Source organism: Lepidochelys olivacea (genome assembly GCF_965140295.1).
Source record: "Lepidochelys olivacea isolate rLepOli2 genome assembly, chromosome: 12".
NCBI classification, from domain to species: domain Eukaryota; kingdom Metazoa; phylum Chordata; order Testudines; family Cheloniidae; genus Lepidochelys; species Lepidochelys olivacea.
This window is the reverse complement of record NC_140422.1, coordinates 5565366-5589691: the sequence shown is the minus strand read 5'-3', so window position 1 is coordinate 5589691 and position 24326 is coordinate 5565366. Positions and strand designations below refer to the sequence as shown.

At 47.3% G+C, this 24326-nt stretch overlaps 1 protein-coding gene across 6 annotated transcripts in view; it reads left to right on the top strand.

The window, feature by feature from the left end:
- ZDHHC1 (zDHHC palmitoyltransferase 1) overlaps positions 1–24119 on the top strand; it is a 63690-nt gene extending 39571 nt beyond the window's left edge. For 2 of the 6 annotated variants that reach the window (XM_084644878.1, XM_084644873.1), the window contains 6 exons: positions 5149–5261; positions 12380–12465; positions 19323–19416; positions 20378–20489; positions 21751–21882; positions 22350–24119. In XM_084644878.1, coding sequence (XP_084501004.1) covers positions 5149–5261; positions 12380–12465; positions 19323–19416; positions 20378–20489; positions 21751–21882; positions 22350–22876 — 1064 coding nt within the window. In that variant the 3' untranslated portion in view covers positions 22877–24119. The remainder of the gene's footprint in view (positions 1–5148; positions 5262–12379; positions 12466–19322; positions 19417–20377; positions 20490–21750; positions 21883–22349) is intronic. The other 4 variants (XM_084644876.1, XM_084644874.1, XM_084644875.1 and 1 more) reach the window with 4 other exon arrangements.
- Positions 24120–24326: the final 207 nt, after the last annotated feature.

The following is a 24326-nucleotide window of genomic DNA, read 5'->3' as shown; positions in this document are numbered from 1 at the left end:
GGGGCTAAGGGCAGGGAGTTGAGGTGCAGGAGATGTGCAGGGTGCAGCAGAAGGCTCAGGACAGGGAGTTGGGGTGTGGGGTGCAGGAGGGGTGTGCGGTGCGGCAGGGGGCTCAGGCCAGGGGGTTGAGGTGTGGGGTGCAGGAGGGATTCGGGGTGTGGGCTCTGGCCCGGCGCTGCTCACCTAGAGTGGCTCCGGGGTGGCAGCAGCGTGCACCGGGGCCAGGGCAGGCTCCCTCCCTGCCTGCCTGCCCTGACACCGGCCCCGCTCCACTCCGGGAAGCAGCCTGAACCACGTCCCTACAGCCCTGGGGGGGGTGGGGGGCAGAGAGCTCTGTGTGTTGCTCTTGCTGTTCCTCCAGGTACCTCCCCCGAAGCTCCCATTGACCGTGGTTTCCCGTTCCCAGCCAATGGGAGCTGTGGGGGGCGGTGCCTGGAGGCGAAAGCAACACACGGAGCCCTCTTCTCCACCCCTGGCCTCAGGTACTTGCTGCCAGCTGTTTCAGGGAGTGGCGCGGGGCTCGCGGCTCCACAGGGGGTAGGCCCGCGGGATCTAGTTTTCCCACCCCGGCCTTCACGGGGGGTGGGCGTAGGGAGCTTGGCGGGCTGCAGGAAATATGCGGCCCACGGGCCACGTGTTTGAGACCCCTACTCTAGTCCAATCCCCTGCCAAGATGTAGGATTTGTTGTGTATAAACCATCCAAGACAGATGGCTATCCAGACGCCTTTTGAAAACCTCCAGTGAAGGAGCTTCCACAACCTCCCTAGGCATCTGTTCCATTGTCTTACTGTTCTTCCAGTTAGGAATTTTTTCCTGAGAGTTAATCTAAATTTGCTGTGCTGTAGTTTGAACCTATTGCCTCTTGTCCTGCTCTCTGTGGCAAGAGAGGCCAACTTTTCTCCATCTTTTTTATGGCAGCCTTTCAGGTATTTGAAGACCACTATCATATCCCCCTTAATCGCCTCTTTTCCAAATTAAACTTACCCAGTTCCTTCAGCCTTTGCTCATATGGCTTGCATTCCATCCCTTTCGTTATCTTTGTCGCTCGCCTCTGGATCCTTTCCACTTTCTCTACAGCCTTTCTATACATTGGTGACCAAGGTTGGACACAGTACTCCAGCTGCGGCCTAATCAGCGCCAAGTAGAGCCGTACTATCACCTCCCGTGACTTGCATGCTATGTCTCTGTTAATCCAACCCAAAATTGCATTTTCTTTTTTTGCAACAGCATCACATCTCTGACTCATGTTGAGGTTATGATTCACCACTGCTCCCAGATCCTTCTCAGCAGTGCTTCTGCCAAGACAGTTATTCCGTATTCTGTATTTGTGAATTTGGTTTTTCTTTCATAAGGTGCTACACCAGGGGTGGGCAAAGTTTTTGGCCGAGGGCCACACCTGGGTTTGGAAATTGTATGGTGGGCCATGAATGCTCATGAAACTGGGGTTTGGGGTGTGGGAGGGCTCTGTCTGGGGGTGCAGACTCAGGAGTGGGGCTGGAAATAAGGGGTTGGGGATGCAGGAGGGTCTCCGGGCTGGGACCGAAGGGTTCGGAGGATGGGAGGGGGATCAGGGCTGGGGCAGGGGTGCGGGAGAGGGTCGGGGGGCAGGATCTGAGTGGCACTTACCTCAAGCAGCTCCCAGAAACAGTGGCATGTTCCCCCCTCTGGCTCCTACACGGAGGTGCGGCCAGGCGGCTCTGTGCGCTGCCTTGTCCACAGGCGCCACCCCTGCAGCTCCCACTGGCTGTGGTTCCCAACCAATGGGAGCTGCAGGGGTGGCGCTTGGGGCGGGGGCAGAATTCGGAGCCCTCTGGCTGCCCCTATGTATAGGAGCCTGAGGGGGGACATGTCACTGCTTCCGGGAGCCATGTGGAGTGGGGCAAGATCCCGACCCTGCTCCCCGGCTGGAGTGCCAGAGCGGGGAAAGCCCCAGACATCACTTCCCAGCGGGAGCTCGAGGGCCTGATTAAAATGTCTAGAGGGCCGGATGTGGCCCCTGGGCCATAGTTTGCCCACCCCTATGCTACACTTACATTTGTCTTTGTTGAATTTTATTTTGTTGTTGATAGCCCAATTCGCCAATATATCAAGAGCCCTCTGAATTTTAGCTCTCTCCTCCAAAGTGTTGGTAACCCCCCATAGCTTTGTGTTATCTGCAAATTCGATCAGAATGCTCTGTATACCTACATCCAGGTCATTAATAAAGATGGTAACCAATACTGGCCCAGAACAGATCGCTGTGGAACTCCACTTGAGACCTCCCTCCAATCTGATATCATTCCCTTAATAGTTACTTTTTGTTTGCGATTGTTTAACAAATGATATATCCATTTACTGGTAGTTCTGCCAAGCCTGGATTTCTCCAGTTTACTTATCTGAATGTCATGTGGGACTGTGTAAGAAGCGTTGCTGAAATCCAGGTCTATTATGTCCACTGCATTTCCCCTATCCACCAACCAGATACTCTGTCAAAGAAGGACATCAAGCTGGTTTGGCATGATTTATTCTTGGTAAGTCCATTCTGGCTGTAAGGATCACCCCTTCATCCTCCAGGTATTAGCACATTGAATGTTTTATACATTGCTCTAGTCATTTCTCAGGAATTGAAATCAGGTGGTCTGGTCTACAATTTCCTGGCTCCTCCTTTCCCCCGTTTTTAAAGATGGGCACCACGTTAGCCCTTCTCCGGTCTTCCAAGACCTGTCCTTTCATCCATGAGTTCAAAAATATTGCCAGTGGCTCTGAGATTTCTTCAGCTAATTCCTTCAGTAACCTGGGGTGAATAGCATCAGGCCCTGCTGACTTGAATTTGTTCAAATTGGTCAGAAGATCTCAATATGTGTTCTTTGCTTATCCCGATCGGCATCCCTTCCCCTGTATTGTCTGTGGTAACTTCGCTAGTCATCCAATCACATGCTCTTTTTTGTGAGAAGAAGCAAAGTAGGCATTGAGCAGCTCTGCTTTTCTAGCATTTTCCATTACCAGCTCACTTCTCCAGTGAGCAGCGGATCCACACTGTCCTTAATCTTTCTTTTTTGTCTCACGTATTTGAAGAACCCCTTCTTGTTGTCTCTAACATTCCTTGGCCAGCTGTAACTCATTCTTCGCCTTGGCTTTCCTGGTTTTGTCCCTACACACTCATGCTATTCCCATGTATACTACCTTGGTGACATGCCCCTCCTTCCATTCCTTGTATGTATCCTTTTTGGTTTTTAGATAGCATTGGCCTCTTGTGGCTCTTCTTATCTTTCCTCTGCATCGGAATAGCTTGATGTCCTTTTAGGAACTGCCAGCCCCCTCTGACTCCTTTTCTTTCTAACTGGTCTTTCCATGGGACCTTGCCTGCTATGTCTCTGAGTTGGTTGAAATCTGCCTTTCTGAAGTCCAGTGTCCTTGTTTTGCTGTTCTCATGTCCTGCTTTCCTTAGGATCTTAAATTCTATCAGATCGTGATCACTTCCTCCCAAGTTCCCGACCACCTTCACATTCGCAACTAATTCATCCCTTTTGGTCAAAACCAGATTCAGTATGGATGACCCCCACTAGTTGTTTCCTCAACTTTCTGAATCAGGAAGTTGTCCCCTACACATGCTAAGAATTTTCTGGACATAAGTTTTGTTGTAATAGTCTTCTGACAGATATCAGGGAAGTTAAAATTCCCCATTAAAACTAGCTCAAGTATGTTAGCTAATATTGTTACCTGCTTGTAGAATGACTCATCCACTTCCTCTTCCTGATCTGATGATCTATACTAGACCCACACCATAACATTGCTACTATTCTTTTCCCTTTTTATCCTCACCCAGAGACTTCCAGCAGGTCCGTTGCTCACTTCCTCTTGGGCCTCAGAGCAAGTATATACATTCTTGACATACAGCACAACACCTCCTCCTTTTACCCCCATATCTGTCCTTTCAAAACAAGCTGTTTCCCTCAATGCTGGTACTCTAATCATGGGAGTTGTCCCACCAAATCTCTATAATGCCAATTAAGCCATAATTTTCTTCATATACCATGATATACCATCCTGCTTGTTCCCCATACTCCTTGCATTTGTATACAGACATCGAAGATATTTTGCAGACTGCCCTGTTGCTTTTCTTCTTGCTTTTTTAATGCAGTTGTGATTTCTAGTCCCTTCTCCAGAAATTAGTCCCTTCCCCTTGTCTTTATTACTTGATCCTAGATGCATGTTGGCTGGATTTTTGTCACCATCCCCCATAGGACCTAGCTTAAAGCTCTCCTTATTAGGTTAGCCAGATGTCCAAAGATGCTCTTCCCGGTATTTGATAGATGGAGCCCATCCCAGCATAGCAATCCTCTTTCCTGGAATATCAGATCATTGTTGAAGAAGCCAAAGCCTTCTCACCAACACCACCTGTGTAGCCATGCATTTACTTCCAAGATTCAATGGTCCCTGCCCAGGCCTTTTCCTTCAACAGGGAGGATGGACAAGACAATCACTTGCACCCCGAACTCTTTTATCCTTCCCAGAGCCACATAGTCTGCAGTGATCTGCTCAAGATCATTCTTTGCAGATTGTTGGTACAAAAGATGGACTTTCCTTTGTATGAAGGAGGATTTTAACCTGCTGAATCAATTTTACTCTGCTTTTTTTAGAGGAAGTTTTTGAGCCAAGTTGAGTTTTGTTTTAAAAGCATTTTTGATCCATAAGTGTGAAAGAGATTTTTATTTATTATCCTTATTAATTGTCTTACACTCATACCTAGAGAGACTTCAAAAACTGTGTAGCGTTTTGGGACATGACGTTAAGGGTCAGGGGAAATACAATTTCCCAAATATTTAAAAGAATAACTCTTGTGACCTGTTTATGGCCTGCTCTAGCGACAGCTGAAGTATAGCAAGGAATATTCCCTATCTGAGAATTGCTGCCTTTGAGTGTCACAGTGAAAGCTGGTTTAGATTTGGCTGGGTCAGGAGGATTTAAAAAGTCTTACTTTGTGTAAATGAAGTACAGTTTTCACAATGATGGTAGTATTTTTACCAGCTCCTGCTTCCATTCAGAGGGAAAGTAGACTTTGCTGTGTGTGCATCCACACTTAACTAATCAGCCTAGGAATTCTAATGCTCCTAATGAGAAAGCAGACAGAGTTCCACACACTGAAATGTCTTTTTGTTTCCTCCCAGTGTGGAACAAACTGACCACCTACGAGTACATTGTGCAGCAGCGTCCCCGACAAGAGATGAAAGAGGCCAACAAACAGCTGGAGTCTTGTCCTCCCCCAGTGAGGCCCACTCAGGTACTGATTGTGCTGTCAGCCTTTCTTTCAGAAAAACCTTTTATTTGCTGCAGAATGTTTTGGTGCATTTCAGTGGGAAATCCAGATTGGTCCAGTATCTCTGCTCGGGATGTTAGGCGGGTGCTGAAGGCAGGATTTTTGAGGTACTTTGGTGGAGTTGTGTAGGGCTCCAAACAGGAGTAGCAGTTTATAATTGAGGTGCATTGACAGAGCTGTACAAGGTTCCAGGACTGGACTAGCTCAGAGAAAGCGTCATTTTGGGAATACCAAGTAGCAAGTTGTACCAGCTAGGAAAGAAAAGGAGTGTAAATCATGGAGAGCAGCCAGCCATTCCCTTTAGTCTTAAATTTAATCCCAGAGTCAAAGGTGAGTTTCAGGGATCTTATCAAAACCTGTGCACGGGTGTGTTATACTCTGTTACTAAAACATGTCTCCATATTTGACAAGTCCTTTTGGGTTATGTTATAAATTGGGAGGTTCCTCGTCATTTCTGTTGCAGGAAGGCAATTCCTTGTTTCTCTTACCTAGTCCCTTACAGCTAAATTACCTGTTACTAGAACTGGTTTGTTGTTTTGTAAGAAATGAATTATTTGACTTATCTCCATCCTTAATCCATCTGGCGACATGAAAAATAGTACATGGTGTTGTAAATAAAGATGGTATTTTAATGCATTTGAACACGAGGCAGAGATACAATTGTAGCTTCCGGCGCACACTTCCAGACATTTGAATGTTTAACTTAACATTGCATTTGTTGTTATTTATTATTTGGTAGAGTCTCAAGGCCATAACTGAAATGCGAGGCACTGTATAAACAGTGTAATAAGAGACAGATTCTGCCTCAAAGAGCTTAAATAGTCTGAATAGACGAGACAGACAAGGGATGAGTGGAAAGGGATATTAGATAACAAGCAGTGTACTCAGTGTGAAGAATGGCAAATATCAGGTTAGTGCCATGATATCTGGGGGGAAGAGGGTAGCTACCTGAAAGGAATGGGGAGGAGACACTAGGAAATTAAAAAAACCACACCCTGAGCATGCAGTTATGCTGACCTAACCCCTGGTTGTAGACAGCGCTATGTCAACAGGAGGGCTTCTCTTGTCAACGTAACTACCGCCTCCTGGGGAGCCGGAGCACCTATGCCGATGGGAGAAGCCCTCCTGTCAGCGTAGGTGGCATCTTCACTGATGCACTACAGCAGTGCAGCTGTGCTGTTGCAGCTTTTTAAGTGTGACCTGCCATAGCAACACCACCTCCCCGAGCAGCATTGAGCCAGGCTGATGTATTGACGTTGATGCAGCATGAATGTGAACGCTGCGTTACCTGTGTTGATCCTAACATTCCTCCAGCAGCTTTTCCACAATGCCAGACACTGACTACTTTAGGCATAATTGTGAGCTCCAGTGCCCAGGGGTCACAGAGACCAGAAGGCCACCTGCCCCTTTAAAGCCCTGCGAATTTTTGAAGCATCTTATCCTGGTTGCTCAGCTTGGCAAACGCACCTAGCAGCTCTTGTGTGCAGCTGACCATGATGGCTACACACTCCATTCAGGCTCTGCGTTGGAGCAGGCAGGAGGTATTGGATCTCCTGGGTCTGTGGGGAGAAGAGTCTGTGCACTCACAGCTATAGACCAGCCATAGAAACATCAACATCTATGAGCAGATTGCATGAGGGATGCAGGAGATTAGCACAGATTTTTCTTTGCACTGATTTTATTACTGAGCAAAGTTATATTGTTTGGAAAATAATTCATCTTTATTAATTCACAACATATGCTGCAGAATGCCTAGCAGTTCTGAAAGCACCTACCTACCTGTTACTGTACAGTGTGACACAACTCATAGGGTCAGTGACAAACACAGTGTAATAATCATAAATGTACAGTAAGCACCACCAAATTAATAGCCGCATGGACAATGTTATATTCATACACGTGCACCAAGGACCACATCATTCCTAACAGGCCCCAAAACAGCAGGCTTAGATAGAGAACCGTACATCACTGTGGCTCACTATTAAAGTGTTTATTCAAAGCCTTCCTGAGCTGTATAGCTCTGTTGAGCTCTTCTAATAGCCTTTGTGTCTGGCTGTTCAAATTCAGCAGACAGATGCTCCGTCCTGCCCACCCTCCGCCCCAGTGGCAACTTTCTCCCTCCTTTGCCTCACAGATATTATGCAGGACACAGCAGGCATCTATATCCATTGGGATATTTTTGTCACTGAGGTCAGATCTTGTGAGTTAACAATGCCAGAGTCCCTTCAAATGACCAAAGGCACATTCAACTGTCATTCTGCATCTGATGAGCTGGTAGTTAAAGCATTCCTTGATGCTGTCAAGGTGGGTGGTGAGCCGGGGGAGCAAGGGGTAGACTGGGTTGCCCAGGATCACTATTGGTATTTCAACGTTGCCAGTGGCAATCCGTCAGTCAGGAAAGAAAGTCCCTGCTTGCAGCTTTATGAACAGTCCTGTGTTCTTAAAGATGCAAGCATCGTGCATCTTCCCTGACCAGCCCACACTAATATCGGTGAAGCATCCCCGATGATCCACCAATAGTTGCACAACCATAAAAAAGTCGCCCTTTCTGTTGATGTACCCTGTGGCAAGGTGGTCTGATGCCAAAATAGGGATATGTGTGCCATCTATTGCTCCACCACAGTTCAGGGACCTCACTGCTGCAAATCCATCTACTATGTCCTGCACGTTGCTGAGAGTCCCAGTTCTGCATAGTAGGAGGCAATTAATGACCCTGACACTTGCATGATACCAGTGTCTGCAGTGGATTTTCCAACTCCAAAATGATTTCCCAGTGACTGGTAGCAATCTGATGTTGCAAGTTTCCACAGTGCAATCACCACTTGCTTCTCTACTGTCAGGGCAGCTCTCAAAGTCTACTATCTCTGTGCTGGAGAGCTGGGGAGAGCTTGGCACACGGATCCAGGAACGTGGCCTTGCACATCCAAAAGTTCTGCTCATCATCCCAAGCCTGCATTACAATGCAACCCCAACAGTCAGTGCTCATTTCTTGGGCCCAGAACCAGCGCTCCACCATCTGCAGCTGCTCCGTGAATGCCACCATCAAGCTTTAATTGAGTCTCGCTATGTCACACCACAGTCTGTCCTCCAAGAAATCATCATGTTCCCCCTCTGCTTTGGTTATTCGTGTGGTTCTGCAAATACCAGAGGATAGTGCATCCTGTGCTTGCAATGCTCCTGACAATAATGCAGAGCTGTACATGCCCCATGCTTCTGTCAGAGATGGTGGGTAGCAAGGAGGACTGTGTAGGTTCATGGAATTTTGAAAACAGGTGTGAAAATTATGGGATATAGATGACTATGGAATGGAGACAGTTGCATGCTGGTAAGTTGACCCCTTGCTCACTGTCACCCCGTGCAGCTCATTTTGGGCCCACAATGCATTGCCAAAACTTCCCTGGATGGTGGTGGGTTGCACGCTGGGATACCTACCCATGGTGCACCACACTGCATTGACACAAGCACTCCTGGTGAGTAAACACAGCACCAGTGCAAGGAGTCAAGTATGTATGTGCACAAGCAATATACTATGTGCGGTGGCTTTATGCCAATGTAACTTGACATGACAAAAGTTTGTAGTGTAGGCATGGCCTTGGCCTTGGGATGTGCAGTGTAGGCTGTGAAAAGAGTACCCTGGCATTATTCATGTACGGTAGGTTCAGGATATCTGGTTAATTTGAAGCACTGCGCAGTCATTGCGGTAATAATTTATGTTGCTGCAGAGATGGAGGCAAAGTTTTCTGATCACTATGTTCTGGGAGGTGGCTTTGGATAATCTAAGGCATAGATTCTTCTGCGCCCCTAGACTGAGGAGACTAAAGAATTGTGTCCCATTATGTGATGCTCTGAGCCAAAGAAGGGATTATGGCTATGTTGTGCAGTATTCCTGATGTAACACAGTGAGAGTTCATCACATTTACTAGCTGTCAAGTCTGCTTCCATTTGTTTTTGCTGGTCAGTCCTTATGCCATACTCTGTTAGGGTGTCATGTGGGCATTATGGTTCTATGTGATTTACAAGACTAAAATGAATGAAGTGGATTTTAGAAGGCTTTTTTTCCTCTAGGAGGGTGTTGCTCAGAAAATTCCTGAGATTTGTACTTTGTTAGCCTTATTGGTGTTGCCAGGCCTGCGTTGCAATTCACTCATGTGTTTGCATTCTGTGGACATGGCAGAGAATGTTTTCCAAGAATGTGTGATGCAACAGATGATCAATGTTCCTCTTGTCTGAATGGGTAGCTTCTTTGTCTGTAGGACAACAGATACTTTGTCTAGTGATGACAGATTATACAGATCAACATGAGAAGAAAACTGAGAGAGCCTTGTCAATGATACATTTCTCATCCAACTCTGTTAAGGGAGAAGATGTCACACTTTGTTACTGAGCAATAATTGTTTGGATAGCAGATCACAGGGTTGAACTCAGCATTGAGAAACCCCTTCTTTGTAAACACTGAGCCCCAGTCACTCCCATTAGATGTGCCCTGTAATGGCCACTGTCTTGCTTGGATCTCTCCAACAGCAGCTCTTTTCAGCCACAAGGTGGTTTTCTTTGAAAAGATCTAAATCTTTCCTGTCACATGTCTGCCTTGGTGTGAGATTGTCTCTTACTGTGGCCTCCCTGTTGCCTCATTTGAAATATACCCTGCTCATATAATCTGAACAGCTAGGTAATTGCACACTCTCAAATTGGTTTGTTGACTTCAGAAAGTTCATAGCTTTAAATCTACTAAACCAATTATTTTCAAACTTGTCTTGATATTTAAGAAAACTGGTTCAATAGTTCTAAAGTTATGAACATTTAAAATTTAAGACAAGAGCGTTTTTGAAAATTTGGCAGTTCTGAATGATTCCGTTTTGCTTTCCTTTAATCATGAGGTAAGATGGTACGAGGACTTTAAACATTCAGACCAAGATTTTCGGTGCTTATAGTTTTGGGTGCCCAACTTGAGACTGATTTTCAGAGGCTGGGTGCTCAGAATTTTCTGAAGATCAAGCCCCTTCAAGATTTCCCAAAGTGGGTGTGACAGAATGCACCCCTGTATTCACACCTTACACACTATTATAATAATCTTTGTACAAAGTATGCCTTGTGAGGTATCATTTAAAAACTCATAACTTGCTGGTCAGTATTGTCATGATGAAGTATATGTAGCAAGATTGTATGTGAACTTATAAGATCCCCCTGTATGATGTTATTAGCACATCTTCCAAACCCCACAACTCCCAGGCAGAAGTCGGCAAACAGGTCTCCCTAAACAAAGGAATGTGGGCTTCCCTTAATTTGCATTTAAGCAGTAAACAGAGTCATCCAACAGAAAAGGGAATGGAGGAAACAAAAGGAAACCTGCATATGAGAATAGACAGGTGAAAAAACCCAGCAGGGAACTTCCTTCCACACAGACGCTTTGTCTTCTGGTTCTCAGCTGGAAATGTTTTTCAAGAGCGGGACTGAAACTTATAAAAGGAGAGGCAAACACCCCATGACAGCTCTCCTCTCCCTCCCTGTCCATTTCACTCTTTGCACCTGAGAAGACAAAAGAGGCAGCGGTTGAACTTGGGGGGAGGGATCCTACCTAGAGGTTTGGTCAGTAATGCTGTTGGAAGTATGTGGTGAGAAACTTTGCTTTAAATCTAATGTAGTTTGTTAAGTTGGGGAGTAGAAAGCATTTTATCTTTTAGTTTTTTTGTAACCAGTTCTGACTCTTTTGCCTCATTGCTTGTATTCACATAAAATCTCTCTCTCTTTATAGTTAATAAACTTGCTTTATTGTTTTACCTAATCCAGTGTATTTAAATTAAAGTCTCTGGGTATCTCTATTTAAGGTAATAAGCTGGTGTATATTATTGCTGTAAAGAAATAATAGACTTAATATATTTGGACTGTCCAGGAGAGGGCTGCGCAGTACAAGACATTAATTTTGGGGGGGAAATCCAGGTCTGGCAGTGTGTTGGAGTTGCCCTGAAGAAGTAACCAAGGCTGGTGAGAGCCAGCATGTAGCATGGCTGGCAGGTTGCAGTTTCACACAGACACTCAGGGTGTGACTTGCATGTTGGAAGGCTGTGAGCGGCAAAGCATTGTAAGGCACCCAAGGTTGCAGGGCGGGGATGACACAGCCCCTGATTGGTCTGAATTGCACTGTGGTATGTCACAGTGAGCACCCAAAGTCACTATCACTTTTAACAATCTTGCTTTCATAACTTTAAATCGATCTTAGTGATTTTCATTAAGCTTGTCTTTAAAGTCTCCATGAAACGTAGAAGCTAAATCAGGTTTGGAGAAGACTGGTTTGGAAGTTGTTCAGGTTTCAAATCAGTTGGGAAAAGTGTACTGAACTGAGATGTCTCAGCCCAGGCTCTCCTGAACCAAGCCTGTCTTCTCTGATGGCTGCCTATCAATCTCAATGCTTTTGTATTCTGGCCATCTCCATTGCATGGTCAGGTTTATTTACTTCTTTATAGGGGTGATGGGTAGGTTGGGGGGCCTTCCCCTCAATCCAGTAATTGGGATTTAAAAGATTTATTAACTCAGCCCTCTTGTATATTGACATCATAATGTCATCTGTAAATTCCAGATCATATGTTATCTTGGATACATGTATGTCTAGAAAACCATTTGTCCAAAGGAGTAGACTTAACCTTCACTCTTGGGGTTCCTGGCCTTTGCACACTTCCCTTTGAAACCTCAGTGTTGAATTCACAGGAATTTTTGCATTTAATAGTCTAATCACTCTTTTTCTTTAATCCAGCTGTTTGGGTCTGGTGCATATTTTTCCGAGGGACTGTTTTTAAGTCCCAAAGAAGCTGAGGTTTGTGTTCGTTTCTCCATTCTGAGTGGGCTGTAGATCTAGCCTCCGTTGTTTGGTCCCATCAGTATTTCACAGAGCGGGGCCTCAACCTTCTTTTTTTCATCTCACTAAACAATAGCCTCCACTAATGTGTCTTGCTGGTGGGCTGGCCGAGCAGAAAGCCTCCCTTCCGACTTGTGATTAAGGGGAAAACCTGCTTCTTAACCCTGCTGATGTGAGTCCTTCATTCAGGCGCCCAAATAGTTTTGTTAATGTTTATTCTTGTTCTTTTCAGGAGGTGGGTTTTTATGCAGGAAATCTTGGCTACACCAACCCGGAGATACAGGTGGAAGACTCGTCAACAGTAGCATCAGGCAGAGAGTGAGTACAACTAACGCTAGCAGAGGTTTCCTGGAGTGGTGTGTGCTGTGTATGAAATTGACACCAAAATCACCTCCTGTGACCCCAGTGGGGGTAAAAGTGCATTTGTGTGTTTGAGCATGCTGTGCTTTAACCTCGGTGCCTAAGAGTGTATAAACACCTCCAGAGGTTCTTTAACCTACAAGGAAAACATCTTTTCCAGAACTCTCTAGCAGGACTGTCTTACATTAAAATTACTTATGGGATCTTTGCAGTTGAAAATTCTGCTTGTGGTCTTGAAAGATTCTGTGCAGTACGACTGAAAACCAGAATACTAAGCTTTGTCCTCCACTAGAGGTGTGCACCTGCCTTTGGAGTACATGGGAGCTCCACAGGCATGTCTGAGAACATGAATGGGATTGGAGAGCTTTCAGATAGAAGCAGGAAGCAACTGGGTATCTGAGACTGCCTTACCATGAAAAGGGCTCTGCTGTTCTGAGACTTTGCCACTCCATTCTCATTAGATTTTTACCTGTCCTTGGGCACCATTTCATGAAACCCGTTCAGTGCAGCATGTTGACAGAAAACTACCCTGGTTAAGAAGCGGTGAACTTTACTGCCTGGCTGGTTAATATAAACGCATGAGGAAAATACTCTTTACTTCTGCCCTAGGGGTCAACTGACAGAGACGACTTCTTATCCAAGTAGCTTTTATTGAAACTGTAGAGGATTTTATCATAGAGTCATAGAAGATTAGGGTTGGAAGAGACCTCAGGAGGTCATCTAGTCCAACCCCCTGCTCAAAGAAGGACCAACACCAACTAAATCATCCCAGCCAGGGCTTTGTCAAGCCGGGCCTTAAAAATCTCCATGGATGGAGATTCTACCACCTCCCTAGGTAACCTGTTCCAGTGTTTCACCACCCTCCTAGTGAAATAGTGTTTCCTAATATCCAACCTAGACCTCCCCCACTGCAACTTGAGACCATTGCTCCTTGTTCTGTCATCTGCCACCCCTGAGAACAGCCGAGCTCCATCCTCGTTGGAACCCCCCTTCAGGTAGTTGAAGGCTGCTATCAAATCCCCCCTCACTCTTCTCTTCTGCAGACTAAACAAGCCCAGTTCCCTCAGCCTCTCCTCGTAAGTCATGTGCCCCAGCCCCTTGATCATTTTCGTTGCCCACTGCTGGTCTCTCTCCAATTTGTCCACATCCTTTCTGTAGTGGGGGGCCCAAAACTGGACGCAGTACTCCAGATGTGGCCTCACCAGTGCCAAATAGAGGGGAATAATTACTTCCCTCGATCTGCTGGCAATGCTCCTAGTAATGCAGCCCAATATGCCATTAGCCTTCTTGGCAATGAAGGCACACTGCTGACTCATATTCAGCTTCTCATCCACTGTAATCCCAAGGTTCTTTTCTGCAGAACTGCTGCCGAGCCATTCGGTCCCTAGTCTGTAGCGGTGCATGGGATTCTTCCGTCCTAAGTGCAGGACTCTGCACTTGTCCTTGTTGAACCTCATCAGATTTCTTTTGGCCCAATCCTCCAATTTGTCTAGGTCACTCTGGACCCTATCCCTACCCTCCAGTGTATCTACCTCTCTCCCCAGCCTAGTGTCATCTGCGAACTTGCTGAGGGTGCAATCCATCCCATCATCCAGATCATTAATAAAGATGTTGAACAAAACTGGCCGCACAACCAAACCCTGGGGCACTCCGCTTGATACCAGCTGCCAACTAGACATCAAGCCATTGATCACTACCCGTTGAGCCTGACAATCTAGCCAGCTTTCTATCCACCTTATACTCCATTCATCCTATCCATGCTTTTTTAACTTGCTGGCAAGAATTCTGTGGGAGACCATATCAAAAGCTTTGCTAAAGTCAAGATATATCACGTCCACTGCTTTCCCCATATCCACAGTGCCAGTTATCTCATCATAGAAGGCAATCAGGTTGGTCAGGCATGACTTCCCCTTGGTGAATCCATGTTGACTGTTCCTGCTTACCTTCCTCACCTCCAAGTGCTTCAAAATGCTTTCCTTGAGGACCTGCTTCATGATTTTTCCAGGGTCTGAGGTGAGGCTGACCAGTCTGTAGTTCCCCGGGTTCTTCTTCTTCCCTTTTTTAAAGATGGGCACTATAATTGCCTTTTTCCAGTCGTCCGGGACCTCCCCTGATCGGCACGAGTTTTCAAAGATAATAGCCAATGGCTCTGCTATCACATCAGCCAATTCCGTCAGCACCTCAGATGCATTAGATCTGGACCCATGGACTTGTGAATGTCCAGCTTTTCTAGATAGTCCTTAACCTGTTCTTTCACCACTGAGGGCTGCTCACCTCTTCCCCATACTGTGTTGCCCAGGACAGCAGTGTGGGAGCTGACCATGTCTGTGAAGACCAAGGCAAAAAAAGCATTGAGTACTTCAGCTTTTTCCACATCATCTGTCATTAGGTTGCCTCCCCCATTCATGAAGGGTCCCACACTTTCCCTGACCTTTTTCTTGTTGCTAACATACCTGTAGAACCCCTTCTTGGTACCCTTCACATCCCTTGCTAGCTGCAACTCCAGTTGTGTTTTGGCCTTCCTGAATACACCCCTGATTACACTCCTGATTATCTTTCCATCATGCACTGTGATGAGGTTGCACCTCCCTCCATGCCTTCCAACTGTTCTCTCTGAACGATGGGAATGCCATCCAACATCTGCCTCCGGAAGAGACAGGCATGACCTAGCAGTCTGAGCTTGGACCTGGGAGCCAGGAACTCCTGCATTCTAATCTTGGCTCTGATGCTGATTCACTCTGTGGCCTTGGACAAGTGACGTAACCTTTCTACATCAGTCTCCATACCTGTAAATTGGTGATAACAGTCACCTAGCTCACAGGGGTGCCATGACGATTAATGAGTTAGTGTTTGTGTAGTGCTTTGAAGGTAGAAGAGTGCTAGGTACTTCTATTCCATACGGAGGGTTGAACCCTGATTTCTATAACTGAGGTGCTTTTGGTTCTCTGTGCCTAACAAGATTCCCCACAGCTCGTGCAGGTATCTCAGGATCAGTACCTGTTTAATAAGACAGACTTTAATTCAAGCCTGAATGTGTTTACCTAGGGAAGGGGTTTGTGTGGGTGAGGGAGCAGCAAGAGCATGTTGTTAATGTAAGTGGCAGGAGGTGTGTGTGTCTAGGAAACCTGCTTCATTATGCTCTCCTTCCAACATCTCTTCACCCAGGACTACAGCATCAGGCCAGGCCATCCAGGGAAGGGATAGAGAGGAGAGGAGAGGAGAAAAAAGACAGAGAGGAATGTATGCCACTGACTTTTATGAAGTTAGGACAGTAGGAAAAGCCAGAATTGGACAACTGGATACACTCGGTCCCAGGTATAACCCTCCTCTGAAACACAAGCAACAGCATCAACCAACTGTTCCTCTGCCGGAGGGATATGCCCCTGGCATCTGCTCCCTTAGGGCAGCAGTAGGGATACGAGAGAGAGTTCCCACTTGCCCTGCACTTCTGGGACTCTCCTTCTCTCTGATTGGGAACCCTGTGACTTACAACATAAAGAACTCTCTGTAGAGGTGGTTCTTCTCCCCAGTCCTACTTCATTTTGAGATCCTCTACTCTCACCTAACACACCGTTGGGGCCCTGGTTGGGATGTGTTCAAAACCCGGCCCCTTGTTTTCTTCCTCTGTCATGCTGGACACAAAACTCACAGGCCCTCATGACTGTGCAGTGTGAGACTCTTTAAATACTTAACACACTCTTTCCTCTCTCCTTCCCACATACGCACACCACTAGCCCCTGGGTATCAGAAACCACACACCAAACCATACAGTGTTATTTCCTTTACCATACCCAAAAGTCCATCCTCTCTTTTTCAGACCAACTGCTAAATTCCTGGGGCCAGGTTTGGTTAACTCTCACCTTGAGTACTGCAACCTTCTCTTCTCTGGTCTCCCTGCCTGTCACCTTGCCGCTGTCCAGTCCATCCAAAAAGGATCTTCCTTGCATGACACTCAGATCATGTCACTCCACTATTCCACTCCCTTCAGTGCTGCCTTCTCACTGTCCACATTATATTCAAACTTCTGATCCTTCAAAGTTCTGCCTAGATTCATAGACTCCAAGGCCAGCACGGACCACTGTGATCATCTACTGTGACCTGCATAATACAGACATCCCCAGCTCCTGGTGTGGTCTTTTGGGGGGGCACTGCTGCTCCTGACTGTCCCTCTTTAGTCTGACCTCAGTCAGGGTAGTTCTTGGACCCTCAACTCTAAGTCTAGCAGTCTGCTTCGGTATCTCAGCTCTGTTCATGTGGGCAGCCAGGGCAGGCCTGTCCCAGGCCTTTCAGCCTCCCTTTCCTTCTCCAGACTCTCCCTTTTATAGCAGGCCTTGTTTCTTCTATTGCAGGGGTGGCCAACCTGGGGCTCCGGAGCCACATGTGTCTCGTCAGAAGTTAATCTGCGGCTCCTTGTACAGGCACCAACTCCAGGGCTGGAGCTACAGGCGCCAACTTCCCAATGTGCCGGGGGGTGCTCACTGCTCCACCCCTGGCTCTGCCACAGGCTCTGCCCCCCCTGCACCCCTTCCTGCCCCCTCCCCTGAGCCTGCAGTGCCCTCGCTCCTCCCCAGCATAGACAAGCCCTTAGGTTAGTTTTATGGTAGAGTATAGATAATTTAGTTTTCCTGGTGTTTCAATCACAATGCAGAGTTCTCCGGGATTTAAGCTGTGTTCAACTTGCAGGGCAGTAATGCCAGCAAATGATAAATAGTCTGTCTCTTTTGTTTGGAAGACGGCATGTGAGGGACAGGTGCCCTATTTGCACCCCATTCCTTTCAAGAACTACAGAATCTGGAGATCTTCAAGAAGACAACACATCCCTCCGCAGACCTTAATGGCCTTGCTCATGAGAAGGCTGAAAGCTCATCTACCAAAGTTTTCTTCCAGCTGCCTTGGTCCCTCAGGTGAAACCTGGGGAAAAGAGGCGTTCTTCTTCCTCCTCTGTGGCTTCATCAAAGCCAAAGAAGTCTAGTTTTCTGTTGGAGGCTGAGGCCAGATTGAAAAAGTCTTCATCCACAACTCCCAGGAGTGATGAGTCAAGTAAAAGATACAAGTCCTCCAGTACTGTGCTGAAGTCAGAACACAGGTAACAGTCCTCCTCTCTGATATCAACCGGCAGAGGGAACACTGTCACCTCTAGCACAGGGCCATCAAGACAGATGCCTTCAGCATTCAAGATCATTCCAACTCTGGTACCATCTTCATGTACTCTCTGTACGCAAGTCCATTCGGCTACTTTTATACCCATACCACTGGGACCAGTACTTCCTGCCCTACCTACTGAGGCTATGCCTCCTATTTTGGTCCTCTGGATGCCAAAAGCTTTTTTGGCTGCAAAAGACTTGTTATGTCTATTGGTACTGCATTTACCGATATTACATCATCCAGTACTGACCTGTGGCAGGGCATTAATAATGTTGGTACCAGTGGCGGTACAATCAGCATTTCACCCTAGTCTGCAGTCATCGTTGTCAGCTACTTCAACAGTTCCATCAGGATTGCCATCGATGCAGACATTGGTACCACCAATGTAGGGACATGCATAGCCAGTACTGAGATCATCTTTAACTTCAAATGGAGCTGCTCCACCTTTTGCTGAGGAGATCTGCATTACTTCCTTGGAGTTGGATGGTAGCAGATCCTTCTGTTCACCTTCCTTTGAAATACAATGTTGACATGCTGTGAGGACCTGTGGTCTTACACAAGAGCATTACTTGTCCAGATATTCTTCCGTGGTGCCCTCCCATTGCTCACCTAAGGCAGGAAAAAGTGATGGGGCCATGGCCCCCTGGTGGCCCCCCTGTTCTGGGAAGGGGGCAGAGAGGAGTGAGCAGTGGGCGGGGCCTTGGGGGAGGGAACGGAGAGGAGCGAGCAGTAGGTAGGGGGCATTGGGAGAAGAGGCAGAGAGGAGCGAGTGGCAGGTGGGAGGGCCTTGGAGGAGGAGGGAGGGACCTCGAGGGAGAGGGCAGAGTGGAGTGAGCAGTGGGCGGACAGGGCCTTAGGGGAGGATGCATAAGAACATAAGAATGGCCATACTGGGTCAGACTAAAGGTCCGTCTAGCCCAGTAACCTGTCTTCTGACAGTGGTCAATGCCAGGTGCCCCTGGGGGAATGAACAGAACAGGTAATCACCCAGTGATCCATCCCAAGTCACCCATTCCCAGCTTCTGGCAAACAGAGGCTAGGGACACCATCTCTGCCCATCCTGGCTAATAGCCATTGATGGACCTGTCCTCCATGAACTTAACTAGTTCCTTTTTGAACCATGGTATAGTCTTGGCCTTCACAACGTTCTCTGGCAAAGAGTTCCACAGGTTGACTGTGTGTTGTGTGAAGAAATATTTTCTTTTGTTTGTTTTAAAACCTTCATTGGGTGACCCCTAGTTCTTGTGTTATGAGAAGGAGTAAATAACACTTCCCTATTCACTTTCTCCACACCAGTCATGATTTTATAGACATCCATCATATCCCCCCTTCGTCGTCTCTTTTTCAAGCTGAAAAGTCCCAGCCTTATTAATCTCTCCTCATATGGAAACCATTCCATACCCCTCATCATTTTTGTTGCCCTTTTCTGTACCCTCCTAGTTTTCAGTACCATGTGCATGTTGAACAGGAGGGGAAACAAGATGGAACCCTAGGGAGTTCCAAACAACAGTGCCCTTGGGTGTGGGGGGAAACAATTGCCCCACAGCACTCTCTTGGAACACCCTGCAAGGAAGGATCCCAGCCAAGCTGTTTCGAGGCACATGGGCATCAAAAAGTTAACTGTTCCTTAAGAAAGCTGCAATATCTTGTGTATTCTTCATGTGTTTTAGCCTTTCAAAGTTTGGTGTCCACAATGGTGGAGCAGACCCCGAGCTCAACTCTTCTCCTGAGCTTCCAGCTCTTCAGTCCATAGTCCACACCCAGGTAAGTGGGAGCCTTGCTCTAGCTTGTACAGTGTCAGCATGTCTCTCACAGACACAGACACAGACACATACAGCGCACCCGACTGTCACTTCATTCAGACACATGCCTGCTCCTCTTGTGCTCACACATGTCTGCACCACTGTAGCTGTAGTGTAGATACTTACTACAGAAGCAGCGAGCGTTCTCACCTGTGGAGCAGCGTAGCTAGGTCGACCTAACTTCCTAGTGTAGACCAGCCCACAGAGACACATGGTCCCATCCCCTCACTTCACACACGGGGATACGCTCTCCTGTCCCCTCACTTCATGCATGCAAACCCCCACATATCCCTGTCTTCTCTTTTCTTTCACAAAGAACACACCCTGCCCACAGTAACCCAACCCGTACACCCCACTGTCACCTCACAAACGTAGCCCGCTGGCAGTGCATGCAGCATGTGCACTCTCCCACTGTTTCCTCTTCCACCCAACTCAGTACAATGCAGAACACTTTATTTCCAGAGTGAAAAAGGCAGGAACCTTGGGTTCCCTTGGAACCTCTGCCCAGGGAAGGACTGTGTGTTTGGGGCTTCCCAGTGTGCTTAGAATTAGTCACCTGTGCCACTATGCCACTGCTTTTCATTCCTGATCGGGTGGCAAGTTGCTATGTAGTGTGATGCTCCCTCCTTTCTCAGGGCTTATGCCCGATTGTTTCTCATTGCTTTTAACAGAAGGCCTTACTAGGCGGTTGCATACTTCGTAGCTTGTGTAGGCCAAACTCAGTGCACTCAGTAGGGGCTCCTTGCATCACTCCCTCCACCCCCTCAATCCCTTCCCTCCCAAACTCTAGAATGAAATCATTTATCAAGCTGATTTAAAAAATGAAGGAAGTTAAACAAAGACAGGAGTTATAAAAGCTGTCAGTGCAGCATCTTTGAACGAATGAGTGGATCTCCCTTCGTCTGAGCTCCTTGTTTTCATAGCAGCAGAAGAAGAGGAAGAAGAAAAAGGTGCATAAGGTTCCATCCTCAGACATGGATGAAAAATCCAAGACAAGCAGTCAGCCCAGGAGCCCTCTCCCAGCTACCCAAACAGGTGAGTGTGCTTCAGTAAGCCCCTCTGTTCCAGCTGCGTTTCCATGAGCCAGGCAGGCGAATGTGCCATAGAGAGCCCCTCTCCCAGCACCCTAACCAGGTCAGTGAGCCACAGGGAGCGCCTCTGTTTGAGCCCCACAATCAGGAGAAATGTAAGGGAATTAGCAGGGAAACGTTAGAAAAACAGAAGAGAGAGGAAAACCAAAGCGAAGAATGCAAATCCCTGGGGGGTTAATACCAAATACTATAGGCCAGCTAGTTCCAAACTGAGCTCTCTGGAGAGCTGGCTTGTCACGTGATGCCAGTTCGCACTTGTTTGTAGCTCCTTCCTCAGATATCAAGGCTTGTCAGGAACTACAGCTTCAAAAGAGGAAGGGGAAAACGAGAGGCAGCCCAGGGGCTGGAGCTGCCAGTGAGAGAGGAATGTTTAGGGGGAAGGGAATGAGGCAGCAAAGGAGTATGTGCAAGTAGGGGAAGCAAAGGACTGAGTGGCAGGGAAGTACCTGCAGGGGAGGAGACCAGCTAACAAAGAAAGGAGTGTGTGCAGGGGGAGCAAGGGAAGAGGGAGGAAAATAATAGGTGGCAGGGGGAGATGCAGTGAAGAGCCAAAGCAGAGTGTGTGATGAACTTTGGAAAGGACCAACCACTTTTCACGCTAAAGACAGTTATACTGATTGCTTCCTGGAGCAGCATTGCCTCTGCTGTGCCCCTTCCCACATGGCTGCCCTCAAAAGGACAGAACGAGGAGAAGATACTTCCAGACTGAGAACAGCAGCGAGGACCAGAGAACTCACCATCCCACGCTCCTGGACCCTCTCTAATATGGGGGTGGGAGCATCCATTGAGCTTTACCATCCAGCCTGGGATGGAGGGTGATGTGCTGGGACTTCTGAACTATTCTCCTCCTGTGGGCTTAGGCATGGCTGACTGGAGAAATGCAGACCTTGGGCATCCAGCAGCAGAAAGGATGACTTCACTGTTTGTTGAGCCAGGAGGAGACTCCAAATAATATCAGTAACAAATAGGACCCCCACCGCTCCCCGCTCTGTCACTTGACAGGTGGGTGAACTTCTGAAGTGAAGCTGAGGAGCTGCTGCTGTTTCAGACACTACCCATCCTCCTCTCAAACCTGGGGGGTAGAATCGTTTCAGCTTCTAAGTCACTTCTCACATACAGCTCTTCTTGCTTAGGGGGAATGGTTTTTTTGCAGGTGCATTTATCAGAAAATACCAGGCAGGATTTAGCTGCCATTGCCTTTTCAGGACTCTCATTGCACTTCACAGCTATGGAGTCAGGCAGAGCTGAGGTGCTACAGTGGGTTCCAACCAGCTCTGCACTGCAGAGCTCCGTGGTGCAGGATTTGACCCACCAGGAAAATGAGGCTTCCCCAGAAGGTGAGGGCAAGTCCTTTGAAATGCACTCATGAAATTTGGGACTTTGACTTCACTTTATCGTTAGGTGCCATGGTATGCACATGTGATTTCATATGTCAGGATACATGTGGGAATGTAACTGTAGGGTCAGGGGGCTTGTGGGATTTGTATGTGGAAAAGAAGATAAAGGGGATATGGGAACCCAGCTTTGGGGAGAACATAGCCTGCCTTAGAAGGGGAAATCAATTGGTCATGTGGTGTTTGGAATACTGTAAAATGTTTAGTGCATGTGTTACTCCATTACTGAGAATTGACTTGTGGGCAATTTTTACATCTGGTTTTGCATGAGCATGTATGGTCTTCTTCAATGTTGGTGGATCAGTCCCTTTTTTATCTTAATTGCCCCTGGGACTGGGACATGTGTCTGGGGATGAGGGAAACCACAGTCTCTTCTGATGCTTCCATTTTTCCTTTCTTTCCACCTTCAGAATTTTCAGCCACTGCTGCCATCTCATCATCCTCCCACAGCCTTCATCTCCCTATGCCAGCTTTCCCTCAAAGAGCTGCCATGCCTGCAAGCAGCATTGGCCATGTCCAGGCAGCTGGACCTCCTGTTGAATACCACTCAGAGTCTGCAGAGTCCATGGATGAGATCCCTGTGGCTCAAACCCGCCTGGGGAGCGCTGCCCCTATGAGGGCTTCCAACAAAAGCCTTAACAACTTTCACCATCATTCCTTGTCCACAGCACATGCCAGAGGTGATGGGGAGAAGAATCTATATCCTGGGCACCTGGTAAAAAGGAAAAGCTGCCAGAGAGCCAGTGATGGGGAACAAGCGCTGGAACTGCTCTCTAGGATACCTGCTGTGTTTGTGAGCGAGAGCAGTGGTGAGCCTCCAGTCCAACCTGGTGAGATAGCATCCAAGCCCCATCACAGGAAGTGCACTAGCAAACAGCATGTGGATGAGCAGAACCCACCCTTGTGGGACATGAGGACAAACACAAGACCAGCTTAGGCATACTCCTTCCAAAGCTTACTTTCCAGGATTTTGTCTTCAAGGGAAGGGAAAGGAGGTTGCTCACTCCACAAACATGTTGGTGTCCAAAGATGTTGATTCCAGTGACGCATCTTATTCCATGGAGTCAGCTGAGTTCAGATTCTTTGATGGAAAGATTCTTCTTTCCAGCAGACCAAGCTGCAGAGCAGAAGGAAACCTGTTATGCCACCTTCCTGACTGCTGCCTGCTTCAAGATCATCAGCATGTGCATCAGAGCAGGGTGAGATGTTAGCAACTCAGCTTCCTTCCCATTACCCTGGGGAAGCAGTGGGTGTCCTTGGGGCATAGACTGTAATATGGGGACTTCAGGTGTTCCCCAGTGTCCTGGAGAGCCCACACTCAAACTGTGGTCACCACCAGACTGCAAAGAGACATTTATTGCTGCCCCACCAGAGGCAAGAGCTACCATGGTGTCAGACCAGAGAATTCTGCTTACCTTGGCACATTACAATGGGGTACTATGGAAATCTGCTTCCCCTAGGCAGCGGGACACTACCTCTCCAACTGAAACTTGTGCTGACTCCACCAACATCCTGGCCTTCTGGAAAGTTGTTCGCCATTAATGTTGTTACATGGTTTATGTGTGAAAGAGGGGTGCATTGAGCCCAGATATCTGAGGATTGCTTTCTCACCATCTCTATGCATTGGCTTACCTTGTGAAGAACGTGGATTGGGATGGTTTGACCCCTCAGAGGGTTGAGTGACCCATATGTGCTAGCCACCGAAATTAACATGCTTAAATCTCCCAAGAGGTAGTTCCTATGGTCTCAGTCCAGAATGCAGCTTCCCTCTTCTATACTGCCCAATAGTAACATGGGTCTTTGAGCGTGATGGGCAGCACATGTGTGCGTGCGTGAGCAATACCTGTAGGGCACTCAGCCTGGTAGCAGGGATAGAGCCATCATACCACTGGTGTATCACTGCTAGGTAATGCCCCTGTAGCGTTGTTTCCACTTCTCTCATCTGTCATTGTCTATATCTATCATCTAGGTGAAATTCACCTTGTGCAAACTTGGCTTGAAATGATCAGAAGGCTGATTACTCCCATTGGCCTGGAAAGGGCTGGAAAATTATCTCGAACAGTAGCCACTGAATCACAACTTATTCCTTTATGTTCCCTCCTCATGCAACAATATTCTGAGTCTTGTTGTGTGGAGCTCCATAATTAGCTCTGTCCACAATAAAATTTTCTATGACCTTTGCTAATCATTTTTCATTCTTCATTGCAATAGTTGTTTGTTCCCTTGTCCTTGACCATTTGGTGGTGCCCAGGGTATTAAGAGGTGTAGGGGCAGCTTCACCTATCTCAGCTGTCCCAGCTAGTCCTCCTATGGCTAACCTGTCCCACTGTGAGAATGGGACCCTATGCACAGCACCTCACTGGCCATCAGAAAACACTGCTTTTTCC